The sequence below is a fragment of the Dreissena polymorpha genome, chromosome 5, assembly GCF_020536995.1.
Source record: "Dreissena polymorpha isolate Duluth1 chromosome 5, UMN_Dpol_1.0, whole genome shotgun sequence".
In the NCBI taxonomy this organism is placed as follows: Eukaryota; Metazoa; Mollusca; class Bivalvia; order Myida; family Dreissenidae; genus Dreissena; species Dreissena polymorpha.
Genome location: NC_068359.1, coordinates 5320232 through 5331618, shown reverse-complemented (window position 1 = coordinate 5331618; position 11387 = coordinate 5320232). Strand labels below are relative to the sequence as shown.

At 38.6% G+C, this 11387-nt stretch overlaps 1 protein-coding gene across 1 annotated transcript; it reads left to right on the top strand.

The window, feature by feature from the left end:
- Window positions 1-4235: 4235 nt before the first annotated feature.
- LOC127882340 (F-box/LRR-repeat protein 14-like) lies at window positions 4236-8148 on the top strand. The gene has a single exon (XM_052430916.1). It carries the CDS (start codon window positions 4271-4273, stop codon window positions 5507-5509), a length of 1239 nt encoding a protein of 412 aa, XP_052286876.1. The 5' UTR covers window positions 4236-4270; the 3' UTR covers window positions 5510-8148.
- Window positions 8149-11387: the final 3239 nt, after the last annotated feature.

Here is an 11387-nt window from a genome sequence, read left to right as displayed (position 1 = left end):
TCAACAGGCCTGCCCCTGTGAACCCAACGGAGATTCTGCCAGCTACAAGCGATCTGCCAATCAAATATTGAACTCCCACAAAGGAAGAGATCAGCAGCGCCATCAAACAATTGAAGAACGGAAATCTGCAGGACCTTACAGCATACCGGCAGAAGCGCTTAAGGCTGACGTAGAGACCAGTGTGGACCTACTACACCCGCTCTTCAGCAAGATATGGGAAGAAGAAAAAATCCCAACAGAGTGGAAAGAGGGTTACCTCATCAAGCTTTCCAAGAAAGGCGACCTCAGTTCCTGCTCCAACTACCGAGGAACCATGCTGTTGTCCATCCCAGGAAAGGTGTTTAATCGCATCCTACTGAACCTAATTAAAGACGCAGTAGACCCGCATCTCCGTGAACCACAAGCAGGCTTCCGAAAGGAGAGATCGTGCACGGATCAGATCGCAATCCTGCGCATCATTCTGGAACAATCCCTGGAGTTGAATTCGCCGTTGTATGTCAACTTTATTGACTTCGAAAAATCGTTCGACGGCGTTGAACGGGAGTCCCTCTGGAGACTTCTGAGACACTACGGAGTGCCAGAAAAGATCACCAACATCATCAGGATGTCTTATGAGGGAATGACCTGCAGAATTGTTCACAGCAGACAGCTCACGGATGCCTTTGAAGTGAGAACTGGTGTAGGGCAAGGCTGTTTACTCTCACCTTTCCTGCTCCTGCTGGCCATAGACTGGGTAATGAAGACATCAACGGAGCAGAAGCGGAATAGAATTCAGTGTACACTCTGGGAACAGTTGGAAGACCTCGACTTTGCCGATGATTTGGCTCTTCTCTCCCACACCCAACAACAGATGCAGGGAAAAACAAACATGGTAGCGGACAACTCAGCTAGACTGGGCCTCACCATCAACAAAGGGAAGAGCAAGGTGTTCAGGACCAACGCATTAAACAACACACCCATCACAGTCCAAGGCAAGGCGCTGGAGGAGGTGGACAGCTTCACCCATCTCGGCAGCATTCTGGACAACCAGGGAGGGACGGATGCATGTTTCAGAACCCGCATCGGTAAAGCACGAGCCGCCTTCCATCAGCTGAAGAACATCTGGGGATCCAGCGTAATTGGCATCACCACCAAGATTAGGCTCTTCAATACCATCGTGAAGCCGCTACTCCTCTATGGAGCAGAGACCTGGAGAACCACTGTCACCACCATAAAGAAAATACAGGTCTTCATCAACACCTGCCTCAGGAAGATCCTCAAGATCCGCTGGCAAGACAAGATCTCCAACGAAGAATTATGGAGAAGAACAAACCAGCAGCCAGTTGAAGAAGACATCCTTCAGAGACGTTGGAGGTGGATAGGCCACACCCTTCGCAAGCCTGCATCCAATACGACAAGGCAATCCCTCACATGGAACCCCCAAGGGAAAAGGAAGAGAGGGCGGCATAGAAACACCTGGCGCCGTGACCTGGATGCAGATGCTAAGCAAATGGGCCAAACATCGGGACAGCTTGAGAGACTCGCCCAGAACCGAGACGCCTGAAGGAAGCTGGTTGGCAGCCTGTGTCCTACATGGGACCACGGGCGAAGATGAGATGAGATGAGCACGAGCGGTACACGACGAAAGGCATCAGACTATCACGAGCGGTACACGACGAAAGGCATCAGACTGTCAAGAGCGGTACACGACGAAAGGCATCATACTATCACGCGCGGTACACGAAGAAAGGCATCATGCTGCCACGATCAGTAGAAGACGAAATGTATCGAGCTACCAATAAGTTCACAACGAAATGCATCTGGCTTCCACGATAGGTTAACGATGAAAGTCACCATGCTACAATGCCCAGAGCCCAGTGAGAGCAAGTGACATCATGCTGCCGTGACCAGCGCCTGAAGCTGGTGGGTTCATAGAATCCGGGTGACTCTGTCTTTTCTACATAGTTTGACAGATCTGCAATAACGGACTGTGATGCATGAAGCGCACATGCCTCATCTTGTAACTGTATAATGTCCTGTTTTATAGCATTTGCCTAAGTTTTTTTATGATCGGAGTCAGAAAAGGCTATTGTGGAATAAAATAAAGACAGAACAGTAAGCAAAATAATTAGTTTAGTTGCGGGGATAAAATGTAAGCAAAAATGTCTTCAAATAAAGTTCACACTTTACTAATCTTCTTCATTTTTATTAAAATGTAAACATGTATTTGAAAAATAAGTACCGAAGAAACCTATAAATAAAACAAATTCAGACTTAATATCCGCCAAAAATATAGTCTTTTTGCAATTCTGTGAATGTGAAAAATGATTCGCGGTTAACTGAAGTTGTGAATGTTGTCATGTACTAGTAAATGGATTCGTGGGCAAGTGGCAAAGCACTAGTTTCGCACCCCATCGTTTATAGGCTCTATGCCCGACTGAGTCGCGTTCTGAGAAAACTGGGCATAATGCAGTCCGCACAGGCTAATCAGGGACGACACTTTCCGCTTGTATGATATTTTATGTTTAAGGAAAGTCTCTTCTTAGCAAAAATCCAATTTAGGCGGAAAGTTTCGTCAATGATTAGCCTGTGCGTACTGAACAGGCTAATCTGGGACGACACTTTACGCACATGCATTATGCCCAGTTTTCTCAAAACGCGACTCATTTTTGCTCTTACCATTTGTCGGCCAATAAGTTTAAATAAAGTTGTACATGTACAAGGACCTATACTTGTTCGTATAGGCTCTTGACGGGAATAAAAACGAGCAATTAATAAGGATATGTCAATAAATCCCGGAATGACACGGAATGTAATTTTAATATGCGCATTCCCTTTGCTATTGAGAGATGTGAAAACCTGGGTTAGACAGATTCGCCGAAAAAACTGTCCAAGGGAACTAACTACAAAACGTGCTTAAATATGATGGGAAGAGTTATGAGGGATATCTTCTTTATTATACTGTACAAGATCACCCTCTAGGGCTCGATTGGTTATTGTCGGCTCGGGTACTGCTTAAATGTACTCTAAAGTATACGTAAATGTACCCCGGGTACGGTAAATATGTCTAAACGGACCCGGTCTATATTAGACTGTACCCGAGTTGTATTCCCGCCACAAATCTAATGTCGTAAAACGCGCAACCGATTACCGTAAATCGAAATGGTATATCATAAACAAACCTCCCTTTAAAACTGCATCAACATGCTTTTTGAGTATGAGTTTCGATAATATAGATGCAATTTAACAGAAAATTGACATTAATGTGAACATAATTATTTATTTTTTTAAGCCGACAACGACCGTTTTTGCGTAAAAATTCCCGGGTACGTTTAAGTATAATTACCGTACCCGGAGTACATGCAAGTACTTAAAAGTACCCGGGGTACATGTTATTAGTACCCAAGCCGACAATGATCAATCGAGCGAAAATGACCGATCGAGCCTCTCTGGGGCATTGTTGCACGAGAAACTATGAACAAAAAACATATATATGTATAAAAGGAAATCATGTAATCAATCACTAAATCAAAAAATAAAAACATAAAAAAATCAATACATCAATAAATCAATAGGCAAGCTAGTGGCGCTCGATTGGCAATTGTCTTACTACTGTAATGTACCCCGGGTACTCTTAAGTGTACCTAAATGTATTACGGGTACGCAAAATATACTCAAACGTACACGATTATTTTAACGCGAAATCGGCTTTTTCCCAAATTGTGTTCATATTTATGTCAATATTCTTTAAATGGCCTCGATATTATCGAAACTCCTGCTCAAAATAGCATTTTGAGGAACTTTTCAAGAGAATTTTGTTTTGTAATTCGTAGTGCGTTTTACAACATAAGATTTTAGTCGGGAATAAAATTCGGGTTCAATCTAAATTGGCCGGGTACGTGTTAGTATATTTTCCGTGCCCGGGGTATATTTAAGTATACTTAAGAGTACCCTGGGTACATGTTAGTAGTACGCGCGCCGACAATGACTAATCGAGCGCTAGTGGCTACATGCACTTTGACATGACGATGAAAATGTACATTGTAAGCAGTTCTTGTTATAAGCTTTAATTCAGTGTGTACTGTAATAATTTATTTCCTCAAAATATGATTAGATTTTAAATACATCTTCTTAATTCTTAATGGCTTGCCAAATATAAAATTGACGTCTCGCTCAGATTTACATTATATCGTTAACCGTCCTTCTCGTTTTACTATAGGGTAACGTTTTTTCAATAGCCAATGAAATGGCTTCTTACGATTTAGCTTTGCATGAGTCATGTGACGTTAAAATGGCCGATGTACTGGATAGGCGGTCATACCATATTTCATGCCTATTTCCAGAGATTTTAACAATAATTTTCACGCATTTGGATGTCAAAGACAAAGGAAGGGCTTGCCAAGTGTGCGTTGCATGGCGTGACGCAGCATACAACCGACGAGTTTGGCGGGGAGTGGAGGCTAAACTCCATTTAAAACGTTCAAATCCCTCATTGTTTACTAGTTTGATGAAACGTGGTATCCGAAAAGTACAAGTGCTTAGTCTACGAAGATCAATCAAGGACGTTGTGGTAGGAATAAACAATCTCGAATCACTTAATCTGAGTGGTTGTTTCATACTGAATGATGCTTCGATCGCTCATGCGTTGACTAGAGAGATCTCTTCACTTAAAGTACTAAATTTAAGTTTGTGTAAACAGTTGACCGATAGAAGCCTTGAAAAAATTGCTCAACATCTCAAGAACTTGGAAGTGTTAGAACTAGGTGGCTGTTCGAACATCACAAATGTAGGTCTATTACTGGTTTCATGGGGCCTTAAGAAACTAAAAGTGCTTAATTTACGAAGTTGTCGCCATATCTCTGACAATGGCATTGGTCAGCTTTGTGGCTTTTTGCCAGAAAATAGACAAATGGATTATCTTGAAACGCGTCCAGTTTCTGGAAACTTTGAACTTGAGCATTTAGGATTACAGGATTGTCAAAAGTTAACAGATCAAAGCCTGAAGCACATTAGCAGTGGGCTGGTTCATCTCAAATCTGTTAATTTGAGTTTCTGTGGTGGTATCACAGACGCTGGTATTAAATTCTTGTCTCGAATGCCAAACTTTAAAGAACTCAATCTGCGAAGCTGTGACAACATCACCAACACTGGACTTGGTTACCTGTCAGAAGGTGGATCACATTTGGAAGCTATTGATGTCAGCTTCTGTGAAAACATTGGAGATCAAGGATTGCAGTTCCTGGCACATGGAATGTTCTGTCTGAGACATCTATCATTGGGAGCTTGCAACATAAGTGATGATGGACTTCTTAGAGTTGTTAATGCCTTGCATGAAATGCTTACGTTGGATATTGGCCAATGTGCACAAATCACCGATAAAAGTCTTAAAGCCATTAGCAAAAAGTGGAAGAGTCTCAAAAGTATAGACTTGTATGGTTGCACAAGAATCACAACTGTTGGTCTGGAGAAAATCATGCGACTTCCATGTTTGAGCACTCTTAACCTTGGCCTTTGGCACAAAAAGGGTTAATAAGCCACGTAGATACCGGTAGATATAAAAAAAGAGCAACACAATTACATGTAAAAAAAGTAATTAAAATTTATTTTTTTATCCTAGTTGCATAAATGGAGAATTAACATTATAATTGACCATAACTCAAATCAAGAGATGTTTTTAAGCTTTTATGTTTGCCAATTTGGTATGGATAAATAGTATTAGTATTATACTTTGTAAGGTAAGACTGAAAGATACAGCATCTTAAGGACATCTTAAAGGTGATTTCATTACAAGTCTTAAAGCCACACACTTTGAAATGAAATACATGTTAATCCATACATATAGATGGAATTTGAAAGTGTGCAAAATTGTCATTAAATCTATAGCCTAGTTAGCAAGTAATTTATTATTTTTAGCGAGGCTGTTTTCGGAGAAAACCCGAGCGATTGTCATAGCCAGCTTGTTGTCCAACGTCCGCCGTAGGCGTCGTGCTTAAACCTTAACATTGGCCATAACTTTTTAAATATTGAAAATAGCACCTTGATATTTAGCATGCATGTGTATCTCATGGAACTGCACATTTTGAGTGGTAAAATTTCAAGGTGAACATCATCCTTCAAGGTCTAGGGTCGAAAAAACAAAGTCAAGGGAAGTAATAAGCTTTAAATGGACATAGTTATCTGACCTGCCCACGTATATATTTTTGTTAAATAAATCAAAGTGGCGCAGTAGGCAGCATTGTGTTTCTGACAAACACATTGTGGTAAAAGGTCAAGGTCATCCTTTACGGTCTATGGAAAAAATACAAATTTAAGGGAAGTAATAAGCTTTAAAAAGAGAGATAATTATTCAATATTGAACATAGCTATTTATATATTTGGCATGCATGTGTATCTCATGGAACTGCACATTTCAAGTGGTCAATCACAGTCACGGTAGTGGCTTTTAATTATTTGCTACTAAAAATAGAGATTTGTTAGAGACAATTTTTCAAGGCCACAGGCCTTGGTTGTCAGTGATGTCTGACATGGTCAATAATTGACTGTGAGACCCCCCCCCCCCCTCCCCTCTGGTTGGATTGGACAAAATTCAAGGGAAGTAATAAGCTTTAAAGGGAGATGATTTCTATACCTGCCAAATGATAAATAGCAATTTTATTTCAAAGCGGTGCAATAGTGGGGCATTGTGTTTCTGACGAACACATCTCTTGCTATAATTATCATTTCTTACCTTTTTCTAATTTGTGAATGCTAGTTTTCATTAAATACCAGTGGACTTATGTCCATACATACATGATGAACTCTGGCTATGATCTCTTTGATAAACCACAGGCCTTGGTTGTCAGTGATGTCTGACTTGGTCATTTTTAACTGTCTACAGACCTCCCCCCCCCCTGGTTGGATTGGACAAAATCCAAGGGAAGTAATAAAGCTTTAAAGGGAGATGATGTCTATACCTGCCAAATGATAAATAGAAATTTTATTTCAAAGTGGCGCAGTAGGGGGCATTGTGTTTCTGACAAACACATCTCTTGTTGGGTCAAAGTTCAAGGTCACTGTGACCTCTAAAAAAAATTCTGACAAGCTTTCGCAGCCAACGTGGCACCCGTTATGTGGTGCTCTTGTTTTCTTGTTTTAAAACCGAAAGTAGGATTTCTATGCGTAAACGTGCATTTCGTCAAACAAAATTATTTTTAAGTTTTAAAGCGCAAAAAAATGGATTTCTACCTTGTAACCACCAGATATATTCTAATTGGCAAAGATAAAATTAAATCTATAGCCTAGTTAGCAAGTAATTTATTATTTTTCAAATAGTGCCACTTTTAAAATCGAAAGTATATTCTAATTGGCATAGATAAAATATGTTTCTTATTTATTCTTCAATTTACTTTCATTTCAATGTGTGTGGTCTGGCTTCAATAAATAATGTCTGGACCCACATTTTAGCTGGGTTTGTAAGGTGTGACTGATTTGTTTACTGGTTCATTGGTTAATTTGTTATTGATAATAACTAATAAATTGTTATATTATGTGGCCTGCAGAAAAACATATATGCATCTAACTATACTTGTTATGGATGCAGTAAAGTGTATGATTTAAACAATATTTTGTGCCAGTAAAGATGTGTAACACACGCAGGCAACATATTTTATTTAAAGGTGCTAATGTAAAAAACATGCAAGATCTTATTCGTAAAATAGATGTTCTAATGCTAATATATATTATATCATGTCGTTATATTCCACCTTGTGTTCATGAAGTTTATGAATAAAATTGTGCTTAATTTAACCCTTTGCATGCTGGGTAATTTGTCATCTGCTAAAATGTTGTCTGCTGAATTTCTAAAATTAGCATTTTCTTCAATTTTTTTCAAAGAATACTATCAGAAAAGCAAACAGTTTGGATCCAGATGAGACGCCTTGTTCTGTGGCGTCTCATCTGGATCCAAACTGTTTGCAAAGACCTTCAAAATTCGGTTCCAGCACTGTAAGGGTTAATGTTTTCAAATGTACAACTATTGTTGTTTAATTTTGTTGTTAATTTTATGAATTTCATATTTTGATATTTTTATAAAGTGTTTGGAATATTGGTGCAGTAAATAATTTCATTCCCACTATTATCTGCATTATTGAACATGCAAACATGTTTGTATACACAATAAATATTTAACGCTTCTTTTGTTCATATGACTTCTACATTAAATACATGTACTGTATCAATTTATATTTTGTATATGTCAAATTGAAACTTATCATTTTGTGAGTATTGCTTTTTTAAGAACATATTTACAGTTTTTCCCCCAATGTATAGACATAATAATGATATGCGAAGACAATGTATATTTCCAGTTTTCAAGCAGATGTTTATTTGATAAAAAATATTTATGTCAATGAAATCGTTAAGAATACAATCAATGAATCATAACTATGCTAAAAAGAATATATTTTTTCAATAAATCCAACATCAAACCTCAAAGTTGTGGACATGGACATTTTATTCATACTGAACTTTCTCTGATTTTCCAGCACTTCCTTAAATTACATAATGTATCACTAGGGTCAACTTTTCAATTTAGTAAAATTTAATATTTGTATGCCCCCCTTCAAAGAAGAGGGGGTATATTGTTTTGCTGGATGAAAGTCGGTCTGTCTGCCGGTAGACCAGTTCCTTTCAGATCAATAACTCGTCAACAAATTGATCAATTGGCTTGATACTTTACATGTGCATATGCCTTGGAGAGTAGATAACCCCTATTGACATTGGGGTCACTAGGTCAAAATTAAAGGTCATTGTCGCAATAAGTGTGAAAATCGCTTCCGATCAATAACTTATCAACACATTGACTGAATGGCTTGATATTTCACATGTGCATTGGTCTTGGGCAGTAGATGAACCCTTATGAAATTGTGGTAACGCGGTAAAGGTCACTGTCACAATAATTGTGAAAATCGTTTCTGATCAATAACTCATCAACTAATTGACCGCTTGGCTTTATATTCACATGTGCATTGACCTTGGACAGTAGATGACCCCTATTGAAATTGGGGTCACTAGGTTTAAGTTTAAGGTCACTGTCATAATAAATTTGAAGATTGTGTCCGATCAATAACTCTTCAACAAAATGAACGATTGGCCTGATACTTCCCAAGTGTATTTGACTTGGACAGTAGATGACCCCTATTGAAATTGGGGTCACTAGATCAAAGGTCATGATCACAATAAGTGGGAAAATCATTTCTTATCAATAACTCGTCAACAAATCGACAAATTGGCTTGATACTTCCCATGTGCATTGGCCTTGGACAGTAAATGACCCCTATTGAAATTGGGGTCACTAGGTCAAAGGTCACTTTCACATAAGTGTGAACATTGTTTCCAATCAATAACTCGACAACGAATAAACCGATTGGCTTGATACTTCACATGTGCTTTGGCCTTGGTGTGTAACATCAGCTATGGTCCTTTTAAGTTTGTTCAATTCGTGCATCTGTGATTGAAGATGGGGATGTCCCAAGGGTCACATAATTTATGTTGTTTTTTTTAGCAAAATGACGCTCTCAAACATTAAGGCCCAGATGTGTAATAATTGGCATGTTACATTTTATGGTGATCCTCTACCAAGTTTGTTTCCATCAAGGGGTTAAAATTGGCTTTGCCTAGGGATATCTTGTTTCCCCTCAATGTATATAAATTAATGGTTATAAATTAATGGTGTGATCAGCAAGGCACAATGGTTTGTATTTTGCATGTAACATTACAGGGTGGTACACTACGAATTTTGTTCATTTTATGTCCTTGATGTCAAAATTGGCTCTCCCCTGGGAATTACATGTACTTGTTCTCCTTCAATGTATATAGTACAAACGTAAATACACACATTTGAAAGAATTGAGGATTTAAACATAGGCTGATGTTTTTTCAATTCTGAAACAGCAAGGCACAGAGATATGGTATTTGGCATGGTGGTCCTCTTAAAAGTTTGTTCAAAATTGGCTTTACTGCGTGGGTGACTTGTTTAAATGATATCTCAGCTTAGTTGAGGAATTATAGGCGTCTGTTGGAAAACGTGGTCTCCTGTAGAGTGCAAGTTTCCTAAAATGGCCATTGTGAAACATTGTAAACACTCTGAAACTGGAACAGAACAATTGTTCATATTAAATATATCGACCATGTTTGAAAATGATTTCAGAAAAATCCAAACTTGCTAAGAACAGTCAAGTTCCTCAACGTCTCATGTGGGAAAAACATAGCCCTCTTGTTTTATAAATCATCATATTAACCGTCGATTTGCCGCTTTAATATATCTTACAATAGCATAATTTTAAAACATATTTACCTATGGATGTTGTTCCTTTTTTGCAAAATACAAATAGTTTTCACAGTACCGAAGTTAGTTACCACCTTCATATGCATTGTGCGCCATACACTTGTAGCAAACAATTCAACTGTTTCATGGCAGTTGAGTTCAAAATATCTAAAGAGTTCAATGTATTTACTGTGATCTGTGAATTTCATAGAGTAATATAGGCCTTAAGAATAAACTGCTAAAACCATATGGGATTGTGGCCAATAGATAGCATAGACAAATCCTGTTCACTTTATTCAGATGCATTTCATTGTCAACGTTTTCAGTGAGTTATTTAAAGGAGATGTTGATCTTTTTTCTGTTTCAAAATGGTCAGCATGCTATAGCAAAAGCAAAAGAAACTCAAAGACGGTCTGAAATGTATATTGGAATCGATCAATATTTATGCCCCCTTCGAAGAAGAGGGGGTATATTGTTTTGCACATGTCAGTCTGTCGGTCCTTCCGTCCACCAGATGGTTTCCGGATGATAACTCAAGAACGTTTAGGCCTAGGATCATGAAACTTCATAGGTACATTGATCATGACTGTCAGATGACCCCTTATTGATTTTCAGGTCACTAGGTCAAAGGTCAAGGTCACAGTGACTCGAAAAAGTAAAACGGTTTCCAGATGATAACTCAAGAATGCTCAGGCCTAGGATCATGAAACTTAATAGGTACATTGATCATAGACTGGCAGAGGACCCCTATTGATCAGGTCACTAGGTCAAAGGTCAAGGTCACAGTGACTCGAAATAGTAAAATGGTTTCCGGATGATAACTCAAGAATTCTTAGGCCTAGGATCATGAAACTTCATAGGTACATTGATCATGACTGTCAGATGACCCCTATTGATTTTCAGGTCAATAGGTCAAAGGTCAAGGTCATAGTGACTCGAAATAGTAAAATGGTTTCCGGATGATTACTCAAGAATGCTTAGGCCTCGGATTATGAATATTCATAGGTACATTGATCATGACTTGCAGATGACCCCTATTGATTTTCAGGTCACTAGGTCAAAGATCATGGTCACTGTGACTGGAAACAGTAAAATGGTTTCCTGA